This window comes from Bos indicus, chromosome 11 (assembly GCF_029378745.1).
Source record: "Bos indicus isolate NIAB-ARS_2022 breed Sahiwal x Tharparkar chromosome 11, NIAB-ARS_B.indTharparkar_mat_pri_1.0, whole genome shotgun sequence".
Lineage (NCBI taxonomy): Eukaryota > Metazoa > Chordata > Mammalia > Artiodactyla > Bovidae > Bos > Bos indicus.
In genome coordinates, this window is record NC_091770.1 from 101,533,787 (window position 1) to 101,549,994 (window position 16,208).

Sequence of the window (16,208 nt, forward strand, 5' to 3'; positions counted from 1 at the left end):
ACCCGGAGAGCAGGTGCCTGGCTCAGTTATCACTGTGCCCCAGCACCTCTCGTCAGGAACTAAAGACAGCAGGTGCTCAAGAAAGCAGCTCAGAGCCTGAATCAAGGCTTCCTGCTGTATTTCCTTGACTCTAAAAGGTAAATTCCTTCATAGTTTCACATTTGAAATCAGAGTGTGTTGTTTTATTATCAACCCTGCTAAGGTAATTTCCTGAGAAGTGTTACTGTATCACTAGTATGTCTTACATGTGTTGGTGCCACAGGATTGAAAGACGCAGTGACTGCCTATCACCCCAGATTCATAGACATGTTCACGATACTCGTGGGATAGAGACTTGTGACAATCTCGAGGCGACAACTCCTAAAGGGAGGCACTGTTTCATCTAACACTACCAGCGCTTCCCTGGCCTTAAAACTCTTAAGAGAAAGACTGGACCTTGCTTCCGTAGGCCATCCTCTCTCGGCCCCTCCCCCAAGTCAATGATACCTTCTTATGAATGCGGCCAAGAGCCTGGAATCCGATCAAGCAGAGCTAGTGCAAATCCCATCTGTGCGGTCCAACTCAGTGGGTGCCGACGAGGACGGTCTCCAGGCAGAAGATTGGACGGAAGTCCCCGACAGGCTTGTGAGGATCTTACTAAGAGCCCTCAGCGTGTGCCAGACTACTGCACCCACTGAGCTCTGGGCTCACCTCGACCTCTACACCTCCAGGACTTCTCTCCCACTCACAGCACTGCCCTCCTCAGACCAATGAAGGATGAAGGACGGGAACCAAAGGCTACCACAGGGCAGCAGTGGGTAATCCCTGCTAGGACGGCCCTTAAGGAGCTGAGCGCAGCTGAGGAGTGTCGTGTAAGGTGGGTGGGGGGGTCCATCCTGGCTGAGAAGTTTCCGGCTCCACAGAAGCCCACATCTCATGATCATACAGGCTCGCTCAGTTATAAAAGTCGCTGCTCTCAGGGAACCCAGAGTATCATGTCCCATGGGTACCTGTAGTTCACCTAGAGGTCCTCCCAGCCCAGATGTAATTCATTAAACCAGAGGTCATTTCTAACATGAGCACTGCTCCCTAGTAATATATTTGGCATATTCCATCATTTAAAAAATGTTTTAATATAACTTACCATATTTAAGATTGAATAACTATAATACAAATAAATACTAAAAAATAATTGGTATCCACAGTACTTTTTTAAACGTATTGTCATAAAACTTACTGTCTTCACTATCTTTAGGTGTACAGGTCAGTGGTGAGAAGTGCATTCACACTGCTGGGCTACTCTCATTACCATCCACTCACAGGACTCTCTTTGTCCTGTAAAACTGGACTTAAACACTAATTACATGTTAAACAGTAATTCCCCATTCTCCCTTCTCCTAGCCCCTGGCAACCGCTATTCCACTCACTTTCTGTCTCAACGATCTGATTATTCTAGGTGCGTCACACAAGTGGGACTGTACAATCGTTGTCCTGTGTCTAACATTTCACTTAGCACAAAGTCCTCAAGGTTCATCCATGCTGACAGGATGTCCCTCCTTTCTAAGGCTGGATAATGTCTCACTGTGTACACACGTATCACACTTAGCTCATCCATCATCTGATGACAGGCACCTTTTGGCTATTGTGTGAATAATACTGCTATGAAACCGGATACACAAATACCTTTTTGAGTCCCTTCCTTCATTTCTTTTGGGTCTATTACTCAGAAGCAGAATTCTTGAATCATACAGTTATTCTATTTTTAATTTTTTGAGAAATTGCCAGTTTTCCATAATGGGCACACCATTTTACATTCTCACCAAGAGTGCAGAGGGTTCCGATTTCTACATGTCCTGCCCAACGCTTGTTATTTTCTCATGTTTTAAAGCAGACATCCTGATGGGCCTGAGGCGCTGTCTCACTGTGGTTGCGGGATACATGTCACTAATGGTTAGCGATGCTGAGTATTTTTTCATGTGTTTATTGGCCATCTGCATATCTTTTTTGGAGATGTCTACTCAAGTTTTTTAATTAGGCTGTTTGATATTTTCTGTTTGTCAAATGCCAGGCAACAGAGCTAGTTAACCAAAGTCAAATTCTATGCAGATAAACAATAATGATGTCCATACAATGGAATACTACTCAGCTATAAAAAGGAGTACACTAAATAGAAGCAGTAACTTCATGTACCTCAAAGGCAGCATGCTAAGTGAAAGAAGCCAATTTCCAAAATTACATGCTGTATGGCATTCCGGAAAAGACAAAAGTATAAGGACAGAAAACAGACCAATGGCCACCAGCAGCCAGAAGTGGAGAAACGGTTTGACAGCAAAAGGACAGCGGGAAGTCTTTGTCTTTTTCCCTCCTGGGGTGATGGAACTGTTCTCAATCTTGATTGTGGTGTGTGTGTATTCAGTCACTCAGTTGTGTCCTTCTCTTTACGACCCCATGGACTGTAGCCCACCAGGCCCCTCTGTCCATGGGATTTCCCAGGTAAGATTACTGGAGTGGGTTGCCATTTCCTCCCCAGGGGATCTTCCAGACCCAGGGATCAGATGCATTTCCTGCGTCTCCTGCACTGCAGGTGGATTCTTTACCGCTGACTCACTGAGGTTACACAAATTTACAGATAAGTTAAAACCCAAAGAACCAGAAACTCAAAAAAAGGTCAGTTTTACTATAGGTAAAATTTTAAGAAATTCACATGCAGAAGGGGAAAGGGCTCTCCGTTTATCCACAGAGGCACTGTGCTAACCACTTTACAAGCATCATCTCATGGAATCCTTACAAAACTTCAGGAATGCGTAAATACTGTCACTCGAGCCCAGGTCTGACTAAACTAGGAGAAACTAAGTCCTGATTATTCAGACACCCAAGATTCCATTTGATCGTTCCAAGATCAGGGGTGTTTGCAAATTATTATTTATCAGACACGACTGGAGCGACTTAGCAGCAGCAGCAGCAGCTTTCATGCACTGGAGAAGGAAATGGCAACCCACTCCAGTGTTCTTGCCTGGAGAATACCAGGGACACGGGGAGCCTGGTGAGCTGCCACCTATGGGGTCGCACAGAGTTGAACACGACTGAAGCGACTTAGCAGCAGCAAGAATTCAGGCTTGGCAGGACCACGTCCACACGTCATCTTTCTCTCCAGGGACTGGGTCCACAGGGTGCCTGTCAGATCCTTAGCGGCACTTAATGACCTTAAAAAGCTCAAGAACCACCGCTTCCTATCGAGGTCCAGGGAGGGTCTGAGGCCTGCCCAGAGGACATGGCTCTGGGTGACAGCGCCAGGCCGGGAGGGAAGTCCCCTGATACTCAGGCTGGCGCTCTCCGTGGTCCTCGAACGCCACAGTTCCAACCAGCGCTGGTGACAGTGACTCATGCTCCCGTGATGATCTGAGTCTACAGGACCCTCCCAGCAGGAGGTGCGCTGCACGACCAGGCTGGGACCAGAGTACACAGGCCTGAAATGGAGCCCAGGTTCCCAGTCCAAGTCCCAGCTCGGTCAAATATAAAAACTGCATTCTACAAGCCTGCACATTTAGGGTAATTAATAGACAGCTCCCCCGAAACAGACAAGGGAAAAAAAAAGCAAGGATAGCTCATATAGGAAAGCGTGCTTCTGATCTGCACCTTTGGGTTTCTGATGAGCTCAGAGAATTAGTATTTGTAAGGTACCCTCTGACAAGCTGAGGCAGAAGCACAAATTAGTGTGGTGACGATAATTAAATGAGAGGTTCTTTAGCTCCTGGACCGAACGGTTGGAGAAAGTGAAACGGGTTGACTGGGCTTTGATCTGTCTGCAAATAGCCCTGTGCCCTGCGCGAGCTGGACTGACACACGTCCACCCTCGCTTATCAGAAAGGACCGGGAAAGCACGGGTAGGAAACCAAGCCTCAAAACAATACATCCGAATTTCTAAATCTATTTTAAACTGTGAAAATTAATCAAGGAGGAGAAATAAGGGGTATGAAACCAACCCACTTGCCGATTCAAAGTAATTTGTAAGTTACCTGCACACAAGGCCCTTGGAGGGCTTCTGGGGTTTTGGCTGTCACAAAACGAAGGCAACACCTTATGATCACTTCACGTTCAGTGTTGAACAAAGACGGCCGAGTTAACCCCGAGAGTCTCCCCGACAAGGAGAAACTGAGGTGGTGTCTCTGGGATGGAGCAAAAATGCACCTGTGGGTGACCAGCCCTGCTCTGGCTCTGAGATGAGCCGCTGCCCACAAGCACAGGCCCATCCCTTTTAGACAGACTTGCAGACAGAAGCAGGACTTCCCTACCCCCGCTGCACGTGACAGGGCACTGGTGTAGCTGAAATGACACGCCTCTTCCCATACGTTATCTCTTTGGAGGTCTATTACTCAGTTGTAAAAACCTATTTCCTGGAATTCAACTTGGACGGAGACAGACACACACAGACACACCCTGCAAGGAAATACCTGAGGAGCCAGAGACCCTCCCTCCTGTGACTGCTGAGGTCTGAGCTTCACTTACCGCACGACCACTAAAGGAAATGGTTGTTTTAGAGCAGAAGGGGACATGGGGTAGGGACAAAAGCTAATGTTTATTGTGTCAAGACTCTGCTACATGCTTCATGGGCATCATCTCATTTAATCTTCTCTCAACACCATAAGGTAGACCCTGTTAGAATTTTCTTTCCCTTTTACAAATAAAGCACTGAGGCTTAGACAGGCAAAGCCACCTGCCCACAATCCCACTGTTCCGTGGAGAGCTGGGTGGAACTGCAGCCGGAGGACTCAGCCGAAGGCCACGCCCCCCGTTCCGGGAGTCCATCTTCTCATCTTCTGTGGGGGGAGATCGAGGGCTCAGAGGGCACTGGTCCAGGCCACAGTGCAGACCCAGGGGCCACGAAGCAGGTCTCCTGAGCTCTAGCCCCAGGCTCATGCTGCCTCTAACATGCATGAGTATTAAGAGAAGTATGAAAGCCTAGATCAAGTCTCCTGCACAGAGTGCAGGCCAGATCATCAGCTTCCTGAGGGCGCAGATGCCCCCAAACTTCTCAGTACCCCCGGTGCCGTGGCAGGCAGCTGGATGCTGGGGGAACAGTCGGCTGGTGCTGTATGGATGGAGACGTGCTGAACGGATGGAGGGGTGGGTGCGGGGGTGGACGGACAGGTGACTGAGTGGGTGAGTGAGCGGGGTGGCTGAGTCTGTAGGTGGGTGGATAGAGCTACGCTGACTAAGGCCCTCTTCCCACTGTTTACATCCAAAGTAGATTCCCCTGCAGTATTTTTGGCAAACCAAGCCGCCTCTATACCCCAGAGACCAGAAGCTGTTTCATAAATCTGTAGGCAGATGTGACGCCACCTTGACAGTCCTGCAGAGGAGCTGGAAAGCCCCAGGGGGAATCCCAGAGCAGGTTCCAACCAAAGACTACGACAGCGCCCTCGAGCCAGCCACCCTGCAGCCCTGCAGAGGAGGAGCAGAGAGGACAGCTCCAGGCTCTGTTGGGGGGCAGGGGGGCAGAGGAGCACATGCCCTGCAGCAAAGGGAAGGATGACTAACCCAAGTTCCCCCGCAAGCCCCACCTCTCCCTCAGCTCACGACCCGCCTCCCTCTGAACTGTCACGTGGCATAAAACTCGCCACTTCTCTCTTTATAGCAACAGACCCAATTAAATCATACAAGGATCAGAAGGTAAAACTCCAGAGCACACAGGAAGTACTCAACAACTGTGAGCGGTCACCCTTCTCATCTAGGAGAAAGGCTGTGTTACTCTGACACCATTTAAGAAAAAAACAGACAAACAAAACCTAAAACAACAGCCAAAAAAGCCACTAATGCCTATCAAAGGGTTCTGAAAGCTATAACGGAGTATGTTTTATCGTGATGATGGATGGCTACAGTGCCCTCCAACACGAGTGTCATTAAAAACCAACAATCCTAATTCACACCCTCTTTGATATTGCAGACTAGACTCACAAAGAATCAGCGTAAGAAAGGGTGTGGAGATGGGTCTGTCCTCCCCATCAGGTGACAACAGAGGCACAGGAGGCTCAGAAAGATTAAGCCACCTGCCCAAGGTCGCTCAGCAAGAAGGAGGGATTCCTGCCCGCCCCCGCCCAGAGCCGGAGCAGGAGAGCCAGGGGAGCCGTGCCATCTCAAGTGCCCCAAAACTGTCAGGTGGCCTTTAAGTGCAGCAGCCTCCTCACTGGTGGAAAAGTCCCTGGAAATGTGGACGTTCATTTTGACCCAAGTCACAACAGTCGAGAGAACAATGCCGTCACAGCCAATGGAAATATGGGAAGAATAAGATGTAGTCAACTGAGCTTTAGTCCTATCTTGGCCCCAGAGCAGTACGACCACAGGCAAATCTGAGCTATTCTGGGACCTCAGGATCCCGCGCACAAAGAGAAGCTCCGCATGGAGTTTTGTCCTCCACAGCGCCTCGCTCCCGCTGTGAGGACTGGCAGAGACCACGTGTGGAGAGCACACAGAACGGAGTCTGGTCTCGGCGCGTGGGAGGAGCTCCAACGCCAGCCACTGCCACTGCTTGTATTTATCACTGAAAGGAGGGGTTGAGAGCAGCCAATTCCAAGACCATGCACAAGCACCCATCTATTTATTCACAGTCACTCAGAGAGAGAGGGCACACGTGATCATCCACAACCAGAAAATAAATACAACCTCTGTCTCCAAGCCAGAGGTTTTGTTTGTTTTTCTGTTTGCTTGTTTGGGGCCAATTAAGTGGCTACTTGGCGCCATCTCATCCTCCTGTTCCCTCATCCCACGTCCACGCTTTCCTTCCCTCAAGGGCTGTAAGCCCTTCTGCTTGGGGGGTCGGGGGCTGGCTCCCAGCGTAACAGTAAGTGTGTTGCTGGGAGCACCCCTGTCGAGTCCACGCCAACGCCTGCACCCTGTCCGCTGTCCCCAGCCCAGGAAGCACCACATACCATCCTGGGCCTCACAGCTCCGTTTCTTCTAGGCTTGAAAAGGAGGGCAGAGGGTCCTGATCACGAAAGTTAACCTGCAGTAAAATGACCGTCTGAAGCCAGCCAGCCAATGAAAAGCAAGCAAGGAGAAAGGGCATCTTTAAGGGACCAACGGGAACCAGGGATCTGAGCTGCTATGACACAGGAACTGTATTTTAAGAAGACGGGATCCAGACTGTAGCCCAGGACAGAGTCAGAGAACCATCATCTATCTTCCAAACCGCAGCCTGGAAGAAACAAGTGGGGAGAAAGAGGAATTGAGACCATCTGAGGCCACTGCATCTTCGCTCACAAAAGAAGAAGTGGCAGGAGAGACTCTGCTTAAACCCCTGACCCAGAAGAAAGGGGAGCCAGCAGAAGCCCAGCAGCCCAGCTCTCCAGCCCCTCAAAGACAGCAGGAACTGTACAACCACTCCATACAGAGTCAGCAGAGCACGCAGCGAGTCCAAAATCCTGCTTAGAGGCCGAAGGAAAGAAATGACAAGTGCAGACAGGGCCTCCCGTCATGGCGCTCGTCACAGAGCGGGCTGGGCAGAGCAGGCATGTGCTGGCTGCGGGTTGCAAATGAAAGGCGAAACCCTAACTGCCCAACACGAAGGAGCATGGCCTAAGAGCGCCAGGCTCCTGCTGCCCCAGAACCATGCACGGCCACGGTCGCCGGCGGCCCCGGAGTCTCAGGCTGCACAAGCCTCAGCCTCCACCATGCCCTCGCGCTCTCCCAACAGGGCCTCCGGGCACCTAAGCTCAGTCTCCTCACCCATTTCTGGAAGGATACACTGAAACACTGATCCGTGCATGTGGTTAACCCAGAACCCCAACTATCTGCACACCCTTATCAGAGTACTGGTCCAACTAATACACCAAGGAACATCCTAACTGGCGAGTCAAAGCCCAGAAAGAGCTCATTTAAAGAGGATTTTGAGACTTGGGATCAGAAACCTGAGTTCATCCTTTGACAACATTAAACGAGATTCACAGTGAAGAGTTCTTGAGCACCTACTGTTTTCTAGACACAGTGATGCCAACACCAAGGTGGACCCAGCAGACACTCTGCCTCAAGAGTCTGCTGATTTTTAACTTGAGGAAAGGAAACTGGGGCTTTGGTTTCTGAATGAGCTAAACAGTATCCTTCTATCCAGAAGGTTCCTCTGGGGCCCTCCCAGGGAATGCACTGTCTCTACTAGAGGAAGAGAAGGCACAGAGAGCCTAAAGGCAGTCAGCTCTGGCAGAGGCGGCTGAGCACGTCCGGGAAGCGGGTTTTCACACCGAGCTGGTGGAAGACCATGGGGGCGCCTCGCGGTGCCCAACAGTCAGCGAGCAGCCTTCCTAGGAACTAAAGAGGGCCTGCTGCTTGGAGAACCCTGCTCAACGTTACGTGGCAGCCTGGACGGGAGGGGAGTGGGGGGCAGAAAGGACACACGTATTGAGTATGTATGGCTGAGTCCCTGTGCTGTCTACCTGAAGCCGTCACAACACTGTTAATCAACTGGACTCCAATATCAAATAAAAAGTTAAAATAAAAAAACAAACCCTCATAGATAAACTTAAAAAAAAAATACAGGCCTTCTGCTTTAAAACAAAACAAGGACATGCTAATTTTAGATTCCCCCTTCTCCCCCTTCACAGCACAGATGGAGAAAATGAGACCCAAAACGAGAAAAAGACTCTCCCAAGGTCACAACGGTCCAAACGGTCCAACGGCCTGAGACAGATGACCACAAACTCAGATGACAGGTCCCTCGGCAATTCACAAACTGGTTTTTTCGTTTGTTTGGTTTTAAATCCTAAAGCAGCCTCCAGGCACGGTGGGAGCCGAGTCCGAGGAACACCTGCCGGGTGGCAGGGCGCCGGGGGCCTTGGGGGTGCGGAGCGGAGGCCCTGCCAGGCCGCTCTTCTGTCCATCGCGTCATCTTGTTATGGCAACGGGAACGCATTCAGCTGGCCGGAGCTAAGACCCAGCCCTGTGCTCCAGGCGTGCTCCAATCCGGGCCGGCCTGGGACGTGACTTTTCTGCAAGCTCATACATGACTCATCTTTACAGGCCTCCTATCAGGTCTGCTGGCTGCAAGGAATCCCATTCAAACCACCTCTGCCCACAGCTGCTCAGGAGCCCAGGCAACAGGGGGTTGCTGCGGTTGACTTTGTAAAACATGGTTAGCCTGCATCTGTGCTATTTCTTACCTCCTTACGATACAGCTGGTGATGTTAACGTTATTAGTATCTAGGCAGCCTAAAGACTGCATTGTGTGCTGAGTCCTGCCTGACTCCTTGCTTCCCATGGACTGTGGCCTGCCAGGCTTCTCTGTCCATGGGGATTCTCCAGGCAAGAATACTGGAGTGGGTTGCCATGCCTTCCAGGGGATCTTCCCAACCCAGGGATCAAACCCAGGTCTCCTGCACTGCAGGTGGATTCATGGCAGGTGGATTCTTTACTGACTCAGCCACCAGGGAAGCCCAAAGACTGCACTGGGCCTACCCTAATGTAACAGGATTAAAAAACAAACAAACAAAAAAAACAAAAAAAACAGAAAAGAAACTTAGAAACACGAACAATCAGATTAAGCTACTGTGTCTCCAGCAAGTTAGGAAGCCCTAAGCAATGCTCCCTAAAGGGGCCGGGGGGAGCCGGGGCGCAGGCGCACCATGACCCTGGGCAAATCATCAGCCTTCCTGGGCCTCAGCTGCCCTCAGGGGAGAGGAGGGCTCACTGGCCCTGCTCTGGCCCCCAGGACTCGTGGGGATCGCTGAAATGAGGTCGTCAGTCGATGCACTCTGGCCAGAGACTATAGAAACTGTACGCCTGTTCAAGACCGTTTTGATGTTATCCCCGGCCCAGGAACTGGGAAGGCCAGGCCCAGCAGGGTCCGGGTGGCTGCATGGGGTAGACTGTGTCTCCCATCAGGAGGGCTGCGGGAGGGAGGGAGTCAATTACCGAACCTGCCCTGAAAGTGTTGCTATTTATCGACTGGATACATTTTGAGCACATGGATACTTGTCCGGGTAAAGGAAGTATTAAGATTTAAGAGTTTTAAAACTGATCTAGGAGGACTCTCTCTGGGCCAAAAGTGTGCAGCCTCCTGTGAGAGCCTGGGCTTGTACTTTTCATCTGTTCTGAGAAAACACAGTGACAAAAAGTTACTATGACTGCAAACAAGGTAAGTTTTTCTTTTTAAAGAAAGCATCCTCACCCATCTGAAAAACCCAGCACCTGAGTCTGAGACACTATTTATTCTGACCTGAGGCAGGGTGCTGGCCGAGTCCAGAGCCGCGTCAGTCAGGGCCCCACAGAGCAGCCCGAGGCCACGAGGAGTCGAGAGAGTGGCCAGAGGGTTTGGTGATGGATGAAAGTCCTGGACAGACCCCCGTGGTCTGCTAGGAGCACACGGCAGGGAAAGAACCACTCCTCTCAAAAAAAAAAAAGAAAATAAATAAATAAATAATAAATAAATAATTTACATCTCCTCCAGACGGATCGTGTGGCTCTGAGACAAGAATCCTTCTTGCATCACGAACACTAGAACAACGCCAGGACCCTAGGAGGTTCTGGATAAACTACCAACCTGGAACTGAGGAACGAGCCCCGGAGATTCTGAGGAGTACAGTTGGTGAAACAGAAGCCCCCTTCTTCCTACCCCCTCGGCTGGGCCCATTTAACTGCTCACCCCTCACAGTTCCACCAAAAGTCTGATGCCATCCCCGGTAACCCCCCAGCACCCCCGACCCTGCCAGAGCTAAGGCCTGTGTGACCACAACGTGCCCCCTGAGATTATCGCCATTCCCCAGAGCCCAGCATAGCGCCAGACCCCAGGTGCCGACCCCTCGATCAGTGCCGAGCGAAGGGATGGAGGAACGGATCCATGAAGGAATGGAGCAAAGATTTCAAAGTCCAGATAAAAAGCAACAAACATGAGTGGTGGCTTCTGCGAGGAAAGGGACGCATGCTGGAATGCTGCCAGTCTGAGTGGGGAGCAGGCGTGGGCGCTGGGGTGGCAGCAAGGGGGGGTGGCCCCGCCAGAGTGGCTCACAGCAGCAGGGCCCAGGGTTACCAGGGCAGCCTGCTTTTCAAAAGAACCAGAAACCCAAGACTGGGGAGTGATCTCCTGATTTTTAAACGCGGACCATCAAGAACACACGTGGCTCACACACAACACATCTATGGCCTGAATCCAGCCCACAGTCGCTGGTCAGTTGCCTCCGCTCATCAGGCGAAAGGGGTGTCCGGCTTCAGTTCCCTGCACGTAGTGTGTCTGCCGGGAGGAAGCGTGAGCGCACTGACCCCAGAGCTGCGGACACAACCAGCATCAGGCTGGCCGGCCCCCAGGTGGCCCGGCACTGCGCACACCTCCACGGTGCAAGTCCTCAGAACAGGCCCCTCAGTTCCCCTGGAGAGCCTCTTCTCCAAGCCTGCCCTGCCCACAAGCTCACCCCGGGAGCTCCCTAAGCCGTCTGGCTCTGCTTGCTCCCTGCCTTCCCACTACATCTGGAAGACACCGGGGAGGCTCCCCCCTCCCACTCCAGCAGCCTTCCTGGCCTTCCAGGTTCAACCCTTCTCCACTGAGCCTCAGTGGACAGGCCCCAAGCAGCCAGCAAGCTGACCCTGTGCCCCCCTCAGGAACCCAGACTGTGCTGAACCCCCACTGGGCCTGGAGCAGATGACTGCAGACAACCTGATCTGGTCCCTACGGAAGGGTCTACCCTCAGAGGAAGGGGTACCTATGACCCCGACGCCAGGCAGGCTCTGCTGAGGAAGTAAACAGGTTGAAAGGCAGCACGACAGACTCAGAAAGATCTCCCTGACAGCTGAAGGGGCTGAGGCTCCGGAGGGAGATGGGGTGGGAAGGGCGGCAGGGGTCCTGGGCTGCATCAGGCTTCTCTCATGCTCAGAAAACCCCGGCTGCCTTAAGTCCCGAGAAGTCAGAGAACTGGTCCTATTTTCTGAGTCGAGATTATGAACACGTGGAAACAACTCTCCTGCTCAAGTCAACAGAAAACAGCAAAACCTGACAACAGTGACCGCTGGCTAGGTGTCAGGCTCTACAATTCACCAGAGCCTGTTCCCCTGCTAACAAGTGGCGCCTCTCACCTGAGGACCTTTCCTTTACACGAAACACCCTGCTGGTGGCCTCACGGTAGGTCCATTTAGAAGAAGAACGCCAACAGAAACCCGAATGGAAATCTCGCTGAAGTGCAAAGTTGACGGCCACCTACGATGACCAGCAGAAAGCGCCCGGAAGGTGTACCCTTCATCCCGGAGTGTCCCAGGCTCCTTGACAGCTGTGTGTGGATCACAGCAAAGGACCTGAGGCAGGACCGACCTCCCTCCAGCTCCACGTGAGGGGCCAACCTCAGCATTTCTGGCTCAGCCACCTCCCACCATAGGCACCTTCCTCCGGAGCTTTCCACATCCTCGGTCAGCCTCGGCCCCCCATCTCCACGGGGGGCACCCTCACCCTCTTTTCAGAGCCTTCCCCTCATCTGTGCCCACAGGCCAGCCATCTGGTGGCCCAGGGTAATGCTGGGGCCGGCTCGCCCACCCTCAGACGAGCTCCTCTGAAGGCAGGCACCGCTTGCTTCTACATCTACTACAGCTCCTGGCAGAGGGGAAGGCCCAGGGGTAATCTGTGTGGAGAAGACCTGGCCTCAGGCCCCCTTTCTCCCGGGAGCAGTGAGATGCAAGAGGGCTGAGCCTGGAAAGCAGCCTGTGGGGCTGGGGGGCGGGGGAGAGGAGGAGGTGCTTTTCATTGTGTTCTTTTGACTTTTCCATGACTTTCAAATTTTTCAATTATCCTCATAATGAGAGAAAACCCTGTTGATGCTGTTTTTTTAAATAAAGCAGCCAAGTTTTCCCCAACACTGTCCAAGAGACATGGCGCATCCTGAGAAACGCTGCACAGATTAATCAGAGGTGCTTCTGAAACAGCATGCGTGCTGGCAGGGAACTCGTGGTCAGCAGACTCAGCCCTGGGGCTGGAGAACAATGAGAAGGACACCCAAGAAACAGCACCTGAGGCCAAGGGCGCTGCCCCGAAAGAAAGCTCTGGGGCCTCCTCTCCCAGAGCAGGGCATGGGGCCGGGGGCAGGGCCGGCCTTCAAGACACCACTGAGCCTGTCACAGCGGAACCACATTTGCTCTTACAGACAATCGGTAAGGATTTAATAAGCCCGCTGTTTAAGGTGCTCGGCACAGAGCCGGATACACAGAAAACCCTCAAGAAAGGCGGTGAAAACGTCCTTCCTGTATTCAAGCCACAGCCTGCAAGTTACGCGGCCTTCTGGGTCCACTTCCGAGGCGCTTCTCAGAAAAGTATTCTGGTTCAACCTGGGAAACCAGCAACGTCCAAAATCAGTGTAACCTGCCGTATTTCCAGTCCCCGAAGAGCCCACCTTCCAGAGCTCAGCTGCCAAGGGGATGACAAAGTATCCGGTTATGACAACCAGTGGCGTCCCCGCTCCGGGAGCCCTGGACCCAGGGATGTGTCCTGCAAGGTGTCTCCGGCTTAATTAAGCCCTGCGCCCCAGGTGCACCGCCCCCGAGTTGCGTCTTTGGAGACTACGATTTCCCAGCCCGGGGAAAACACAGGTAACCGGAAGGCGAGGTTCTGAGACCTCTAGGAAGACACAAAGAGATGAGGCTGGCAACGAGCTTTCTAACCGAACCCCAGACCCAACCAGCTACCCGTACGCCCCCACTTCCAAGGGCTCAGCCTGAAACCAGAGGAAAGCTCGCCCGCGCCCTGAAAACGCCCAGAGACACATCCTGCCCCGCTGCCTTTGAAGCCTCCGAAGTGGAGACGTCTGGTTCAATTTAAACTCGAGGCTCCTCAGAAATGACACATACATTGTGGCTCGGCTCCGTTCGCCGCCTGAAGGACGACCACCCGCCGCCCGGCCACTGGGACACGCGGTCGCTGCCCGGGTCCCCGGCCCCTTGTCTCAAAGTTCACGCCGCGGGCCGAGCGGCGCGCACCGGCCCGGCTCGGCCGCCCGGCCCCCGGCCCCCTCCCCGGCCCCGCCGGCCTGTGGCCCCGGGAGCGCCGCGCGGCCCGGCCCCGCCGCCCGAGACGCGTCCCGCAGGCCCGGGGTCGCTTTCGCCCCCGGAGCCCGGCCAGGCGCCTCACCTGCTTTCTCGATCTTGCCGGACATTTCCGGGCTGCGCCGGAGGCCGAGGCCGCCGCTCATCGGGCCCGGGCCGGGCCGCTGCGGGCGCCACAGGCCGGCGCGGCCGCCGCTCGCCTCGGCCCTGGCTCGCCGCGCCTCAGGCCCGCGCCGGCATGGCGGGCTCCGCGGGCCGCGGCCTGTGCGCTCGGCCAGCGGCGCCCCAGCCCGCCCGGGGGTGCCCGCCGCCGCTCCGCCTCCTCCGCTCCCGCCGCCGCCGCCGCTTCCCCGGGCCCGCGAGCCGGCCGCAGCGCCGCGCCGCCGCCCGCCCGCCCGCCGGCCTCGGCCGCGGCCAGAGCGCCACCTGCCGGGCGCGGCCTCCGCGCCGCCGAGGAAGCAGCGCCCCCTGCCGACCCGGAGCCGGCCGGAACTTCCCGCCCGGGACGCAGCGCCCCCTGCCGACCCGGAGTATCCACGCCAGGGCGAAGGACCTCCCCCTGGCCACCAACCCACACCTGGGCCTCCGCGTTCGCTGCCCGCACGCACGGACCCTCGACGCTAGGGCGAGGGGGGTGGCATGGACCACCCTGGACTCAGCCTCCTCTGCTCTAGAATCAGGCTCTCCAGCTCAAGGCCTGAGTCTGATCCCAACCAGGACTCAGCTTGCCCTGCTGACTTGCCCCCCCGCCCCCCCCGCCCCTCACTTGGAACACAGGGCTCCCACCCAAACTCTTGTCTCCACGCCAGGGCCGGTGACTGACCCCACCCGCATCCAGAGCCCCCTGCTGGCCCATAGCCCATAGGGACACAGTGACCCCCTGCCTGCTCTATTCACTTGACCCCTAAATGTGGACCAGGGTCCCTTCCAGCCTGGACTTCTGCTGGGCCTTTTCTAAGCACAGTGATGACTTCAGTAAAAGTCATTGATTTAAGAATCAAAGATCATATTAAGCCTACAAAAATGTGCACAATCACTTATTCCCTCCAAAGAGTTTATAACTTGGAGAAGCAAAGTTAAATCAGATAATGCAAGTATAAAATAACAGATTTTAGTAACACAAAGGGTATTCACATGTGGAAAAATCTCCAGCACCTTGCTCACTGTCCTTAGCCCAAGATGGAGTACAAAAGATGAGTTCAGCTTTCCCCCATTTCCTTCAGGTACACTGAATAATTGAGATGGGGACAGATTCTGGAAGGGGAGCACAGAGAAGAAATGGTATTAATAATCGACATTGCAAAGAGTCTTGTTCACCACTCCCTGCACCCTCTGGTGGGCTTGCTGATTCTGTAACTGAGAGCAGGCCTTAGGTAGCAGCCAAATTTCCAGAGTCATCAGTGCCAGTTCTCTAGGGGTCAAAGGCAAAGCCAAAGATTAACACATTCATCTCTCTTTTCCAGCTGATGAATGGCTGCTCTGAGCCAGGGTGGGACGGCTCTACTCTCTTGGCAGTTGCAACACCGAGCAAAACTGACCCTTGGCCCCAGACCTCCTCCCCCATGCTCCCAAAGCTGTCCCCAGCCCTTCTAGGTTTCTGAGTCAGTCTTTTAGGTCCAAAAGTCTGTGTGCAAAGCAGAAAATTAGTCTGAATAGCTGGCCTGGTCAGGGTTCATGAGAGTGGAACCAAATATTAATATAGTTAATAAATTGACACATCAAACAACAAAAGGTTTTCAAACAATAAAGTGCTTTACAAATGGACATGACTGTAAATAAGGGTCATGGAGTTTATTTAATAAAGGGTATTCATCAAAGCTGTTTCTGGGGACTTCCCTGCTGGGCCAGTGGCCGAGACTCCATGCTCCCAGTGCAGCTAACCCGGGTTCGTTCCTGGTCAGGGAGCTAGATTCCCACACGCTGCAACAAAGATCCAGGGTTCTGAGTGCCGCAACTGTGACCCGTCACAGCAAAATAAATGAAACAAATTTACAGCTGAGCCACCAAGGAAGCCCCCCAAATTTAAAAAAGTTGTTTGTAATAGAACATATGCAAGGTGATGAAGCAAACACATTCCTACAGCTTTGTTCTTCCTACCTTAAGGCCTTCTCTCCTGCCGCTCTTTCTGCCTGGAATATTCCCTCTTCCTCTTCTCCACCTGGTTGACCCCTAGTCATCCTTCACTTCTTGACTTAACTGCCACTTCTACAGGAAATCCTCCCAGACGCCCC

The 16,208-nt window shown here is 53.4% G+C and overlaps 1 protein-coding gene across 7 annotated transcripts in view; it reads right to left on the minus strand.

Moving 5' to 3' along the window:
- The window catches only part of RAPGEF1 (Rap guanine nucleotide exchange factor 1), a 137,139-nt gene extending 122,871 nt beyond the window's left edge, over positions 1–14,268 (minus strand). For 3 of the 7 annotated variants that reach the window (XM_070799466.1, XM_070799460.1, XM_070799459.1), the window contains exon 1: positions 14,063–14,268. In XM_070799466.1, the coding sequence (XP_070655567.1) occupies positions 14,063–14,123 (61 nt within the window). In that variant the 5' untranslated portion in view covers positions 14,124–14,268. The remainder of the gene's footprint in view (positions 1–14,062) is intronic. The other 4 variants (XM_070799471.1, XM_070799473.1, XM_070799468.1 and 1 more) reach the window with 4 other exon arrangements.
- Between the last annotated feature and the right edge of the window lie 1,940 nt (positions 14,269–16,208).